Source organism: Staurois parvus, unplaced genomic scaffold, assembly GCF_062004578.1.
Source record: "Staurois parvus isolate SC_StPar_1 unplaced genomic scaffold, SC_StPar_1.0 ptg000472l, whole genome shotgun sequence".
Classification (NCBI taxonomy): domain Eukaryota; kingdom Metazoa; phylum Chordata; class Amphibia; order Anura; family Ranidae; genus Staurois; species Staurois parvus.
Window position 1 is genome coordinate 657,873 of NW_028318268.1, and position 16,444 is coordinate 674,316.

The 16,444-nt window shown below is 40.3% G+C and overlaps 1 protein-coding gene across 1 annotated transcript in view; it reads right to left on the reverse strand.

Annotated features, from left to right (window-relative positions):
• Positions 1–1,461: 1,461 nt before the first annotated feature.
• Positions 1,462–16,444, reverse strand: part of FURIN (furin, paired basic amino acid cleaving enzyme) — a 337,561-nt gene continuing 322,578 nt past the window's right edge. Inside the window, exon 16 of the mRNA XM_089689379.1 lies at positions 1,462–10,982. Coding sequence (XP_089545505.1) covers positions 10,423–10,982 — 560 coding nt within the window. The 3' untranslated portion in view covers positions 1,462–10,422. The remainder of the gene's footprint in view (positions 10,983–16,444) is intronic.

The window sequence follows — 16,444 nt, forward strand, 5'->3', positions numbered from 1 at the left end:
CATAATCAAGCGGCAAAATGCATTGCACAAAAGCTTTTGCCCAAAAGAAGCCCCTGTTCATTTTTGAGCGACAAGCTTAGCATGGTGCATTTTGCCACAATTTGGAATTGTGGGGGACAATCACAGTGTGAATAGGGCCTAAGGATAGCTGATGAGCAGAAAAAGTTGGGCAGATGATCATATTTCAACTACACTCACTAGCCACTTTATTAGGTACACCTTGCTAGTACCAAGTTGGACCCCCTTTTGCCTTCAGAACTGCCTTAATCCTTCATGTCACAGATTCAGCAAGGTGTTGGAAACATTCCTGAGAGATTTTGGTCCATATCAATATGTTACTTTTGCCTATCATCTCAAACCAGTCTGCCCATTCTTCTATGACCTCAAGGCCTTTTCATCCACACAACTGCCGCTCACGGGAGGTTTTCTCTTTTTCTCTGTAAACCCTAGAGATGGTTGTGTGTGAAAATCCCAGTAGATCAGCAGTTTTTTAAATACTCAGACCAGTCTGGCACCAACCACCATGCCACATTCAAAGTCACGTAAATCCCCTTTCTTCCCCATTCTGTTGCTCGGTTTGGACTTCAGCAAGTAGTCTTCATGTCTAGATGCCCAAGTTCATTGGGTTGCTGCAATGTGATCGGCAGAGTAGCAATTTGTCTTACCAAGCAATTGAACAGATATACCTAATAAAGAGGCTGGTGAGTGTATGTGCTGTGTGTTCAGGCTGTTTGTGTACAGAGCAGGGGTGGGAGACAGCCAGGCACAGTGTCAGGGGTGTAGGGGTTGAAGGCGGGGGAGCACAACTGAGATCTTCGGGGGAAGGGGGGGGTGCAGTAACTCCAGCACATCACTAGATCTGGTCATGCAGCACTTACTTGGCTGGTGCTAGAATGCAGGCGTCCCTGAATGTGCTGGTGGCAGTATTGAAAACACAGCATTCCCCTGCATTCCTTCAGGCCAGGGGCGGACTGACCATTTGGAAACTCGGGCACTGCCCGAGGGCCCAGGGTCAGTAGGGGGCCCCATGAGATGCCCCTGTACCTTTTTCATAGGCTTTTTTGAGTTTGGGCAAGGACACAGGGGCCCCATGATCCCCTATTGCCCGGGGGCCCCTTGAGTTGTCAGTCTGCCCCTGCTTCAAGCGTTCTTGGGTCCTGCTGGTCTGTTGCTAGCCACAGGTGTTATGCCAAACACATCATCCCTTCAATCATGAACTCCTGCAAGTTTACAATTTTGTGTTGGGCTGCATGCAAAGCCCTCTTGGACTGCATGCGGCCCACGGGTTGGACACCCCTGCTTTAGAAGATGACATAACACCCAGGCAGATACCATTTTCAAGAGGGGTCAGCATTGTCAGCCATCAAATTCCTCAGTAGACGTTTCATGTTATACCTGCATAATGATTATGTTCCTTCAAGATTTGTCTTCTGCGGAGTAAATAAAACACAGACACGTCTCTCAAGTTGCATAGTTTTTGAATATTTAATAACTTTAAATCTTTCTAGTCAACATTATATCCACATCCATTAAATAAAAAATTGTCAGAAGCAATTTGTATTGTTTAAATTACAAGAAAAAATTTACTGTGCACAAAAATTATACAAAAATAGTTTTTTTTTCCCCATTGTATTATCTCTCCATTTACCCTAAATTGTCCATTTGCCTGTACAGGTAGTCCTGATTCTATGTACAGGGGTCCGCGTCCCTGTACAAGACATTTGCTTTCACTTTGCAGGAGAGGATTATATAAATATAGTCTTATCTTACAGTATGAACTGCAGAATTTCAGCGTAACTGACTCCATTTCAGAACAAGCACGTTGCCCTGCAAACTGTCAAATTACTTTAGAAAAATACTTTTTGAAGGATGTCTCCAGATCTTTGACAATAAGCTCCTAGGCGACAAGCAAAAAAATGACATTCTTAGGGCAGCATTACACACAGCCAACCCTCAGCACCCTACTGTCACAGCACAAAACACCATTTTATTGCTCATTTGGTGGCCATTTTGTGGTGATGCTGTCCTCACACAGATTTGTGCTGAAATATACATACAAAGCAATGAGAATTTTAATGAATCTCAGCAGATATTGGGAAAAGGCACGCAAGTCATTAAAGTACAGTTTTTTTTTTCTGACAGGATGAAAATGTGAGAAACAAAAAATTAAAACTAATGCGATGTTTAATAAGACAGCCAAACAACAAGTAAATAGTGTATATGCCCCCAAAACTGGCTTAGTATAAAGTTAACCCCTAGTGTGGCAAAACAATCTCTTCTGCTTTCCTCCAAGACAGAATTATAAAAAGGATTCCTTGAGGGCAAGACCAGGATTACGGAGCAGACAAAAACTACTTCTATAGTAGATGTAAGCAGAAGATAATTGGGTTGATTTACTAAAAGGTAAAAATGACCGTTCACTTTACAAGTGAAGCTCCACTTTGTAATATAATCTTCCCTAGAGCTTGCGAAGAATACCCAATCACATGCAAGGGAAAAAAAAAAAACAAACAAAATCAAAACTGTGTTTTTGCTTACATGTGGTTGGATGGTGGAAGTCAACAGATCTTCAACAAATTCATGAAGCTCTGGGAAAATTTCCCTTGCAAAGTGAACAGCCTGTTTGTCTTTAGTAAATCGACCCCAATGGATCCAAATTGGTTTAGTTCTCTAGTATGAAGGCAAGTCCATATTGTGGAATGGCCAAGCTGCTCGTCAACATGAAGTAGTCTGAAATGTGCCTTGGGTGAACAATAGGAGGTATAGGAAGAATAAGAGCAGCACAACAATGGTTTAAGAGTCCAAGTATATTTATTCCATCACAGAAGTCCCAAGATAGAGGAAAAAAAAAGAAAAAAAAGACAAGCCAAATTGTTCTGGAGGTTACAGGGTTCACCTTTGATTATGGCCTCAACTGCTGGTTTTGTAGGACTATTATAAGTTAATAAAGGGTAAAAACTTTGGCTAATTTTTTAAAGTATGCTTCTGAAGCCTATTATGAGCTCTCTCACAACCAGCTGTAATTGGCTCCTTGAAATAAAGGAGTTAAATAATTCCAGCGCTCATTTCCCACCTTTTATCTAGAAGTTCAACAAAGCCAGCTGTTTAAGCCTGGATGAAGAAAGAAACCTTGTATCCCTTCAGATCCAATGGCTCATTATCTTTGGATTTCTGTATTTAAATATACTTGGGTTCCTAACCCATTGACATAGTATACTAGCTATACCTTAACAAGTTCTACACAATTTAGCTAACGCAATATAGTGTACTAAATAGAGAAATTCTACAATCCTGTGAGATTACGGACTCCGTGTAAATGTCACTTAGTGCAACTGTGGCCCTTGGCAGCCACCAAACATTTTAATATAATAAAACAAATGTTAATAAAATCCTTGGTGAAATCATTGGTGTATTTTCAAAGACAATTTGTAGCCCGATTTTTTTTTTTTTTAATAAAAGTGAATGTGACCTACTCAATGTAAAAAATCTTGAATTTTGTTAGTGTCTCCATTGTAGAGATTCACCCCCTGCATTTTCCCTCTAAAACAAAAACATTTTGGAAATTCCACTGTCACTTATTAAACTCTTTTTTCTGTTGTACTTGATACGTCCCTTTTTGTTGCACTACATGGTTAACTTACCGTTTATCAGCAGACTATGTAGGTAACGGATCTGGTCTCAGCAGTATTGTCAACTGTGCTGCTTCATACGGAAATGGACACTAAAAGCGGGGAGTCTCTCTAAGACATACAAATCAACAGTAAAGCTAGCCATTGATCAAAATTCGGCAAGCTCAGCAGGGACCCAATGAATTTTGGTGTCATCTATGACCATTACTGTTCATGAGAAGTTGATGTAATGATCACGAATGGGCTTGTTGGAAAACTGTTTTTCAATCAGTGCTGCAGCACTGAACAATATTCTGACATCGGAATCATCCCCGCTGTCAGAATACAATAAAACAGTGGGGAAGGCTCCTCCATCCACCTTGCATGTGTGGATGGGAGAATCTATTACATTTTTTTAAATCAGCCTTCTGTCTGATGGAAAGGAAAAACAAATGGACCCATTTATGGCCAAGCTTAAGCCTGCAAATGTGTGAAAGTCGCATCCAATACTTTCTTTAGGTAAACTCTACTGAAATGCACATCAGTGGGTTCCCTTAAAGCTGTTATTTATTAAGCTGTGTGGTTACCTGGAAAATTGGGAAAATGTGACTTGCAGAAAAGAACCAAAGACAAGCTTGGATAGTGCTGACCTGATTTTTTTCCTGTTACCAACGTAAAATACTGCCTCATTTTCTTGCAGGTGAGTGTACATACAGTCTCATATTTTCCTAAATGGGTTTAAATACAAGTAAATCTATAATCTAGACTCTTTTGGTTGTAGAGGTTTCCAAAAAAATCTGAAATTTGTGGCATTATGACCCAGTGCTCTGTACAGTGTGTGAAGGTGACACCATGCCAATAGGCTTGTCAGCTTGTAGTACACTGCAATTATGCAAAACAGACAGCAACCGCTATTCCTATTACATAGCATTCATCAATGTTACTGCTTGACATAAAAACCAGATAGATTCACACCATGGACAGTACCGTCAGTGTGAAAGGACACAAGAAATTCCTACTTTACTGCAGAAAGATCCTAACATAGGATTAACATTTCACAAAACTTTTCTGCTATAGTAAAAAGGGATTCCCATGTTCAGATACTTCAATGTTTCTTTATGGAGAGACCGCTGCCCTTACCGCAGCAACATCTAGCAGAGCACCACATTCATACTGTTTTAATGCAACTTATGTGAGACAGAAGGCATCAGCATGAAGCAATCTAGTTCTTTGGGACAACGTAGATGCCCTTTGGAAATGGTAGGGGGTCAGCCTTTGTAGTAGCCCCCTAAGTCAGTGGTCTTACTAAGAAAAAACTACCTTTTTGCCACCAAATAACTAGCATGAATGGAGACAGGAATTAATTTGTAGTCAGAGTCATAGCCAGGTAATTAAAAATCAACACATATAACAATTCAGCATATGAAGAAAAATCTGGTTGGTGAACTCAACCAATTAAAGCAGCTTCCATATGAAAGCATCTTTCCAATGTTTGCCCTATAGTGGGGAATACCTCCCAACTCCTAAAGATGCTTACAGTTGTTAGACAACAGCCTCTCAATGCCACTGTTTTGGCCAAGTCTGGCGGTGATTTCTATGGTACAAGTGAAGATACCACCAGCTAAAAAAGCCTTTTGAGGGAATGATTGGACATGTTTGGAAAACTTGTCACATTGATATTGTGCTCCCCTAAAGTTACACTGGTGGTCTGTACCAAGCTTGCCCCTTACAGAACCACAGGCTAAACACGAATAGTCATGAGACTGATCAACCTTAGGCAAGCAATACATTGCTCAAAATTCAATCTATGGGTGGCCCTTTCAGCACCTCCCAGCTTGACAAACTGAATGAAAAATTGAGAGAGCCAACTTGAAAACTGTTGGCCAAAGAGTGGCTCCATCCAATCAGATGCTGTGACTGTTTGGGTATTTAGACAGTCGACAGTTTGAATACAATAGCAAACAGGGAAGATTCTATTACAGAGTATTAGATTTCTCTTGTTCAACCTCCTGGCTATCCTTAAGCTGGCCATTTACTAGTAGCTTTTCATAAGAACAATTAAACAAAACTTCCCAGTACATTCAATGACTTGAATATTGTTTGAATGTACTTCATTTGCTTGTTACTTTGGATTTTGGGATTTCCAAATGAAAAACACACACACACACGTTCAAGGAAAAAATTCCACCCTGCTTGTTTGAATTCTCTTGTAATTGGTGTAAAATGAATTTTGATTTGACCCCACTACTGATTAGAAAATCAAACCAACACTCTTAAAATGAAAAATCTTGAATGAGTGTATGACAACAAAGCGGAACTTCATACAAGGGGAAGTTCTGTTTGTTTGCCTTCTCCCCTCCTCTGCCACATTTGACACTTTTTTTGGGGGGTAGCTGGTATCTGTTTTTGTCAATTACCCGCTCCCACTTCCGGTCAGATGCGCCGTGGCAATTTAATCTGGAAGGTCGCCCCCGCAGCCTTCTGGGACACTTCACAGGTCACAGAAGGCTGTGGGACCTTTCACAAAGCACAGCACTCTACGTGCATGGACACTAGGAAACCAGCTGTGAAGCTGCAAGGCTTCAAAACCAGTTTCCCTTACTGAAGATGCCAGCTCCTTCACCTGAAGCAGATTGAAGAATCGGCTTGGGTGAGGACATAGCTGGATCCCTGGACAGGTAAGTGTCCTTATATTAAAAGTCAGCAGCTGCAGTATTTGTAGCTGCTGACTTAATTTTTGGGGGGAGCCTGGAGATGCACTTTAAGGGAATTCTACTAGTATATGACCAGCTTTTGGGAAGCTCTGATTGGCACAGACAATGTGATGCAGTAAACTCCACAGACTATTCTGGCAATGGTGACATTGGGCTGGAGCTAGTATGAATGGCAATGGCGGCTGTTGCACTTTATGACCAGACATGGAAAAAGATCATCACACAATGCTGAATACCAATGATTCTAGTTTCAATCCACAATTGATGGCCAGGTAACATCATTAGTGACTTGGCAAGCTGGAAAGTTTGATTAGTATTTTTCTGACTCATAATGTAGAGATGGACAGAGGTAGCAAGTCATCACAAATTGCTGTCTCTCAGATAGTAATGGAAAAAGCAAATGAGAAGTAATAAAAAGTCAGTATGCATGTTTGAAGGTAAGTTAGTTTAGCAATCGAATTGTTCAGTTCCCAGTGTGTAACAGCAGATTTAGCAGCAGCAGAGATTTTCAGCTGTATTTCCACAAAGTAACACTGGTGGCTTATATGCCATAGAATAGCAATTATAATCTATTCAATACCCCAAGGAGTACAAGTCATGCACATTTCAGAGCAGTCTGTGCTATGTCCTGGAAACTAGAGAAGTTGCCTCAAACCCTGGTGTATAATGAGCTGGGAAATATCAGTGCTACAAGAACAGGAAATTTAAGTTCCTACTCTGCATCCTAATTCAGGCCAGGTGTTTCCTGCCCAGCTAGATGGAACTTGCAGGGATGGAGATCGCAAAACGCACATAAAACCATACGCTGTAAACCACAATTAGTCTGGGCAGCGTCTCTACAAAGGGGAGAGCTGAAACTGGAATTTCTGCTTTTGACAAAGAAAAAAAGAAGGCATAATACTATGTATTTGACTGCTATAATCCCATGATGAACAACAGCTATAATATATAAAATAATTAGTGTGATAAAACTCTGCAATAGTTGAAGCACAGAATGTTCTCTCCCATAAAACAATGATTAACCAGAACAAACAAGGTTCGCTCCCATTCGTGGAAGTAAATACAAGAAAAAAAACACAAAACAAAATTAATGACAAAGTTCAGAGCCCTTGATATTTGCAAATTTTGTCATTTTGTTCCTTAGAGCAGACTGGTCACCATAACAAAAAGCTTTTTTTTTTTTTCCCCAAATCATTAAGAATTTGCTTACTATTCAGTTCATTGCAAATTTGGAGTTTAAAATATCCTTATGGCCACCTGTAGACATAAGACTTATGGCCACTTCCTTGGTTTGATAGAATAGGTAATCCCATAAATTCAGCTGAAAATCCTAAACTAACACCCATGTGATGGTGCCACGTTATATGTGAACAGGGCTTCCAGGTCCAAGTCACGTTTGCAAGTGAGTGGCTGTTCTTTTAAAAATTGACTTCTAAAAAAAAAAAGAAAAAAAAAAAAATCACTGCTACGAGGTACAGCAACCAAAAAATGTCAACAAAAGTCCTACTACTATAGTGATGACCCTTCTTAACGTATCCCCGGGTTACAGAAATGGACAACTAATGAAAAATGGTGCTGGTGCAGCCGAATCCATCCTACAATATAAAGCATCTGAATAGTAAAAACCATATTTCAAATGCTAAAAAGAATTTATGTCTGTCATATCACTGCTCTAAACTCAACTGTACTTAATTTAAATTATAATCTATGTTAAAGCAGATGTTAACCCCATAGACGTACTTGGCTCCTTTCCATCCCACCACCCCCTGCTGCACATATATCATGTTTGTATTTTTTTTCTCTTTGCTTCCTTTTTTTTTTGTTATTTTTAAACAATTCATTTTGGCCCGTCCCCCATCCTCCTTCATTCGCCTAGGCAAATGACGTCAGTGCCTCCTCGATGCCTGCTGGGACTGGCTGTCAAAATACAATGATGGCAATTGGAGGTTCATCCATACTGTTTAACATGAATGGAGGGATTTTTTTGCATTCAGCATGCAGGACAGCCTGGGATCACAGAAAGTGAGTGAAATGATGCTGGGCGTCATTCAACCCAGAAGAGGAGCAGAGATCGAGGATGACACACAGGGTAATGCTGGAGCATGGAGACATTGAGTAGTACATTAGAATTTTTTTTTCACATGACAGACAGAAAAAAAAATTTAAAAAGTGAAGCTGGAGTTGGGCTTTAAACCTAACCATGACTGGTTCTCTTTAGGACACTTTATGGGTGAGGTACAGTATGTTTTCCTAACAAAGAAAAGCAGGGACTAAATGTAAATGAACAGCTGTGACTGATCATTCACAAGAAGTGAAAGCAGGCATTCTAGATTATAAAGCATGACCAATGGAGAATATGGGATTAAAAGACATAAAACCATTTAGGAAAGAAAATGATCAATATGTGTCAAAAATATGCTTCAACTTATACAAACCCCCTATACCAACCCCCTATTCCAATAAAACATACACCTTCAAAAATCGACAGATTCACTCAGAGAGAAGGAAATGGTCGAATTTCTTAACCATGGCAGGTTGTGATGCTCTTTTAGATTAGGATCCCCAGATACCGCGAGACATGGCTGCTATAATTGCTAGATGATCTCCATCTTTAGAGTAGATGGCTAAATCCTGAGACCTCTTTCATATGGACATCATCCTTTTAGTCATGTTTTTTTTTTTCAAAGAAAATATGGATTCAGTTTATATCAGTTTGCACATCCATCTTTGGTTCAGCTCAGCTCAGTTTACACTTCAGTTTATATTAGTTTAATTCAGTTCAAAATACTTTGGTTTATATCAGTTCATCTTACATCAGTCTACATCCGTGTTGTTCCTTTTCAATGGATCTGGACGTTGGCTGTTCTGTTTAATGAAAACGGACCTGAACTGATATGAATGTAGGCGGATGTAAACTGATGATAGTCTATTTACATCCGCCCACCCATAGACATACATTGTGGTCCAGTCCGGATCTATCTGAAAAACGGACAGACAGATCTAGACTGAATGCCCGTGTGAAAGGGGCCTAGACCAAGACTGAAGCTGAGCTTCTGGACTGCAAAGGGATCTACCATCATGGCCACTTCATACCCACTGTTGCTCATCAGACACTGGATTTGAAGAAGCCGTTTGCACCATCCACAGGGAAATCATTGACAGACCTGGTCTAAAAGAGGCAAATCTGCCAAAATGATTGTCCTGTACATGGACACTTTACTATGACAAAAGTAAGTGCTAAGCCATGATTACTGAAAGTGCAGCTAAAAAAAAAAAAATTAAAAGAAAACACAGCCCTAACTCAAAGAATATGCAGAAGAATTAACTAAAGGTGACACCCACAATACACTGTGCCAATCTAGTCACCTTGCCCCTTCAGTGTACTGTATGCAGGAATTTTTGAAATGCTGAAAAAATTGTAAGCGCATTCTCCCTCCAAGTGTAATGTGTACGTGACTTGGACAGTCTACTCCAATGCGTTCCTCTCTTCACAGCACATTACCATTCTATTTCATGTCTACTGGGATTTCTCTCCACTAGGTCTAGGCAGACAACCTTATTAGTGCATAAGACATGACCTTGGTTCTATACATAGTTTACCAGCCTTGCTCCCAGATGCTGATGTGCTATCTAGCAGCCAATCTTTGTAAACTGGCTTACAACCTACAAGGAGCTTTCTTGTCTGCACAGCATTTCATTTTGTACAGTTCCTGCCCTTTAAAAAAAAAAAAAAACTAGGCAGACTGCATACGAGTGTGTACCTGCACCCCATCTATGGATATTCCATCACTGAAAGGGTTAACTGATAGCCACTTCAGCAGGCAGGCAAAACATGGAGATCAATAGGCACTATAAGTTTAAAAATGAATCTGGGAAGATGCATGATGATTAAAAAAAAAAAAAAAAAAAAAAAGGAAACACAATATGACAAAACAAAAATAGTTTTTGATGTTTCCTGGGCATTAGCCAGAGCACTGGATGGAATTATGATGCTGATGTAGAAGTTGATATCCACACAGAATGGTCCAGTGTTGAAAGGAAACCTGAATGGAGTCTGTATGATGGCATGGTGTTTTGAGGAGGTGATGTCAGAATTGTCATCAAAGGGCACTCTGTTGCTTTATAAAAGCAGTTCTTTCATTGTGAGCATCAAACTCCTCTACCTCCGACTCTGAGAATCCTTCTTCCTGCCACATTTCTGATGGGATCCCTTTATAAGAGATGATCCCACTGTCCAACATGTACAACTTCTTCTTGCCCAGGATAACCCCGGAACGCACCTGGAGGAATAAGAAGACACTCACAAAGACAATGACTATCATGATGCAGCTGAGGGTGGCCACAATGACTGGCATGTTTGAGTAACCCCTTGCTATTTCTTGATCAACCTCTTTCAGTTGTGGCGATTCTCTGACTCTCTGATGGGAACAGGAAAAATCCAAAACATTGTAGTGTGAGTGAGCTGGGCAGCTGAGGCAGTCATTTGCAGTGGTTCCTTTGCAGGTAGAACAGGAAGGATGGCAGGGCACACAAACATTAGCCAGGAGAGGCTCGATACTATTCTCCAGTGTGTATTGGATACTCTGGACACTGGCTGTAAATCCTTGGGGACAGGTCTTCACACAAGTCTTCTGATGGAGGAAAAAGCCTTCTTCACAAACTGCATAAGGACACAAAAAGGACAGCCGTTACTAAATGTTATTCTGCACCATAGATGGTCTACATTACCATAATATAACTTTAGAGATGTTCATCATCTTTCCTTAAAGGTTTACTCGCATTTTCAAAATATTACCTTCTATTGCCATTAGAGGCCCTTCCCAACAGCATCTTATCACTTCCTTATATAAACTACTTCTCAGTACTGATTCTCCTGCTGAAAACCCTCATCGCTATATGAGGAAGTGGGAGGAAGAACTTCATTGCCCAATTTCTCTGAAATGTTGGCAGATGATTTGGGATTCAGTTACGAAGACTTCTCGACGTGTTGTGTATAGAGAGAATCTATATAAAATAATGATGCATTGGTACAAGACCCCTGTAGTGCTACATGCGATTAACCCGAATCTGTCTGAACGTTGCTGGAGGTGTCTGGGTGGAGTGGGCTCTATGGCACATATTTTTTGTTTTTTTTTCCCACAGATTATGGGTTACTGGGATATAGTTAGAATGGTCTTAGAGTGAGTATTGAATGTAGCTCTCCCCTTAGATCCGCTACATTATCTTCTGGGTCTTCCTTTTAGGGGTATTCCTAAACACTCAAAAAAACTGGGAGTGCATATCCTGACTGCTCCTAGACGAAGAATACCTTGATTCTGGAAATCAGTCAACGTTCCTTCACTAAATCATCTATTGCGAGCGATTTCTGAAGTAAGAGAAATGGAATATCTTACGGCTCTAGCGAGTAATTATCAAGGTTACTTTCGGTCCATTTGGGAGCCTTGGGATCATTCTCCCTATAGTAGTATTACCTCTTCCCTCCCCCCACTTTGTGTAGCCTAGAAACCTCTTTGTTCACCAAACCACTAACATGTACTGTATTCCACTCCTTTGCAGGTTTATGTCATTTTGTGTTGCTGCATTTTACAATCCGCCATGCTGTTCATTTATATTTATTATTTTGATTGTTTTTTCCATCATTTGCAACGTTCACACCTAAGGTGTTGTATTTTTTTTTTGTTCTGTAAAAACTGGGCCTTGGAATTTAATATATATATATATATATATATATATATATAAATAAAAAAATTGAAAATAAATATTACCTTCTGCTAAGCACTCTATGGCAAAAACATAAGTCACTATTTTGTGACAGCTTTCATTGGCAATATAAAATCGCCACTCAGATTTGTGATTGACTAAATGAGCTGCTTTGTTTGCAGGTAGCCATCCCCATTTCACAAAACTGAAATAAGAAAGCTGAGAAGGGAAACCAAGAAGATGGCCGTCAGGGGATGATCAACATCTGTCCGCACATAAAACTAAAATAAATCTTCTATTGAATCTATATTCTTTAATCATGGAGGCTGCCATTTATACACCTTACGTCTTGGAATGCTAGTACACTACCATAAGCATATAACACATGATTAGAATCAGCACTTCCTTACATGCGTCAGTGCCTAGGCACACTGATTTCTATCCTCACTGGAACCTTTCAGGAGCTTAATAGGAATGCTTTCCCGCTACCACTTTAATTACTGGATTACATTGATGGTGTCATCAGGAGGCATACATATATGTAAATGACAAAGGAAAGAGAAACCTTGCCACCGACTAAGGGTAGTACTTTATTAGTGCTCATAAAAATAAAAATATGCGCTCCCAGTGTGTGCTCCAAGAAGCAGCATGTAATGAAAATCTTGACTTGATGGCAGCCTTTTCCCAGTTCAGGCACTTCCTCATGCAGATAGGCTCTTGCCAGAAGGGCTGCTGTGGACCACATTGGAGGAAGAAGGGCACCAGAATGGCGCGATACCAAAGATGGTGTGGCAACATGCTTCGGGGCATTCCTGCCCCTTTCTCAAGGGACTTGAATAGAGGACAGGAATGCCCTGAAACATGTTGCCAAGCAGTTGACGTCATCACGCCATTCTGGTGCCCTGCTTTCACCCTGACAAACTCCATTTAGTCCACAGTAGCTCTTCTGGTGCCTGACAAGAGGCTATCTGAAAGGATGTTCCTGGGCTGGGGAAAGGCTGCGATCAAGTGGAACAGTATTACATGATGCTTTTTGGAACATACACGGAGTGCATATTATCGTTGTTTTTATGAAAGCTAATAAACTACTACAGTCGGTTGCACTGTTTCTCTTTCCTTTGTTTTTCACATATATTTGAGTCTACAAGTGGGAGTCACCCTAATCCTGCCATCTGGAAAGAATCTGCTGACACTGACTGTGTTCATCCTTTACATTCATGAAGGAATATGGAATTTTGGATTATAGACTTCTATAGGATTATATCACACTTATTATTTCCCTAATCTCTGGTCATATTTGCACACACTTTGATTGAATTTTGAGCCTTTCATTTCATATTTGCGCTGGGGAGTTGTGTGTTTGCATGCATTTGAGCATACATACAGTACATGTTTATATCATCGGGGGTATTGTCTAGGACAGGAACCTCCAAACTTTCTAAACAAAGGGCTAGTATGCTGTTCTTCAGACTTCAGAGGGATCGAATTGTGGCAGGTTAAGAGTAGGAAATCCCGCAAGCTTGGTGGTCAGCAAAAGAGTCATAGAATTACATCATGGCTGTGGATAGTAGGACAAGGAACAGCGCCCCATAGTTGGTATCATTTGGACAAATTATACACCATTGTTGGTGTCAGTTGGAGTAATAGTCTCTGTTATTGGAGTCAATTGGAGAAATTATACCCCAGTGTTGAAATCAGTGGGCCAGATTAGGGCAAGCAAAGGGCCGCAGTTTGGAGACCACTGGTCTGGGGATGATTCAGAGACACTATGCAATGAATAAAAAGGTACTATGCTGAAAAAAAAAAAAAACAAAACTGCTGCAGAATCATAAGAACTACATCATTTACACTAACGTGTTCCTCACTGTGTGAAGGATAAGGTTGCCCGAGTCTAGGTATGCTTTGTTAAATCTACTGTGACATCTTACATTACTGTTACTCTTCTATGTTATTGCACCAAAAAATGAATTCTTATTTTAAAAGTTATGTGCAGTCAACTCACAGCCAGTCAGCTTTTCTTAGTATGACATTACTAGCCGATTGCCCACAATGGATGGTTTTGCATCACCACTTTCTGTACAATGCTGATTGAAGTTACATGAACCACAGCACACTCCCCATGTCATATCACTTATCTACTGTGCAGATCTGTACATAAAACCCTAAAACTGAGCATCCTGAGTGCTAACAAAGAAAGGAAGAAATCAAGTAAAGAGTAGCAACTCGACATCCGGTCACCATGATCCAGGGATAGAGCCTTCACTATACAATTGAATCATTTATCAAAAGAAAGGAGGAAGATACTGTAAAAGTAGTAATTCCACAAAAGATTACATAAACGTAAAACCTAAAATAACAGGTAGCAGGAGATAATGATGCACCTGTCACCCACACACAATGAAGGCTCCTAATTTGGAGGGTTAGCCAGTACAAATAATTAATGAAATCACCTGTTCGTATTTTTAAAATAGTTTAAACTGTGACAGATACACTTTAAGTAGAAATGCTCATCCTCGATATGTCCCTTGTTGTATGGGGTCTAGAAATGGGCACCACATACATTCTTTACCAAATCCAGATAAGTCACCGTTCTTGCAGAAAGCATTGGTATGTGTCATGACAAAGCCTTATTGAAATGCTTATCAGCATTTTACAAATTTGCTGCTGGTGAATGAAAGAATGATTTGACCCCACATGCATCCTATGGCTAGCCAATAAAGAGATCTGTTCATTCTTAAATGATGTCAGTGTGGGGTCAGAGCAGATTGCTGAAGACAGATAAATCGAAACGCTAAGTGGACACAGTGTGATATTTGGGATATTAAGCCCAGAATAAATTTTCCTCTGTAAATTACGACGCTATAAAAGATTAATGCTTTCCATAACAATGTGAAGTCTATGCACAGCTGTGTGGGAAAGAAAAGGCTCTGCAGTTGTAAATTACATCCTGCTGTGACTACAGCAGAATCACCATATATACTTTGACAGGTGCCAATCAAATATTAAACAGCACACACTTCATCCATCATTGCTCAGGGTATAGAGCTGTAAGTGTGGCCATTAGGAGAGACGGGAAGGTGAATGGGGAGCGGTGGACAAATTACCATACAGTGGAAGCAGGTCAGAGCAGACAAGGGCAACAAAAGGGATCTTCATTTGGAGCACTGAAATATAGATTCAGTACCATGACTCAATGTAGTGTACTAGATTTAAAGGCTAAGTCCACCTTTAAGACCATGTTACACCCATATTTAGGTTGCCTCTTGTAACCTGGTGCTAAGAAAACCCCAGGTCCCCCAAAAGACCCCCTTGATAGCATAGGGGGGTTCTTCTCCCCAGCAGTAGCTGTCAGATTTGAAATCAGCATGCCTGTGCAGGCAGAGATCTGTGAATGAATGTCTGCCATTGCCGCACAGGGACTTATTCTCAATGGAATACAAGTTGGTACAGAGAGAGCTGGGGAAGAGTCTGCAAGAGCCTGACAATGCTTTGCAGGCTTATATAATAAAAAAAATCACTTTTTTCTCAATAAGAATGTGAATTTGTTTTTGCAATAGATGTACGTGGCCTTTAAATAATGCATGTATACAAACTGAAGCAAACAAGTGGATGTGTTGCCCCAATCAGTAAGATTGCATCTAAGTATTTCAAAAGGTCAAAATATGGAAGCTTCCTGTGTCCTGCACACACACGGTTTAATGAGCATTCCCCCCCCCCCCCCCCATGTTAAAAAGTGTGCAGAACTAATTTAGCGAGGGCAGGAAGGAACACACTAGTGGTGCTGTGGGGAGAAATGGGTCAATTTTAAATGCAATTTACCACACTGAAAGCATTGCACTTCAATTACGGGAGGAACCCTTATCTGGTAAACACCATTTCCCAGGCAGTCAGCTAATACAATTCCATATCTGTAGAACATCTTACAGCAAAGGCCGTGAGTGGAGCATAGCAATCAAAGGTTGTATTTATTTGGTAGATCCCAGCTACAGAAGCAATAAGATACTTTGAAAAGGGTAGAAAAAAATACAATATTAAAGTCAAAATTGAAACGTAGGCCTTGAATTTCATACAGTAAACAATAATCTAGTTGCCCATGGCTTCAGTTTTCCATCCCAACATTTACTACTGTAGCTAGAGTGTACCAGTCCTTCTCTACCTCCTTTTGGTTAGGAATTAGGCAATCCTATTCGTTTACCCATTTGGAATACAAGTACATAGGGCAGCATTGTGGCTTAGTGGTTAGCACTTCTGTCTTAAACCACTGGGGTCCTTCATTATATTTCCAAACAAGACACTACTTACATGGAGTTTGCATATTCTCCCTATACTTGTCTGAGTTTTCTCTGGGTACTCCGGTTGCCCCCACTCTATAAAGTCACTCTAGTATATGTATGTATGCTCTAGTATATGTATGTATGCCAG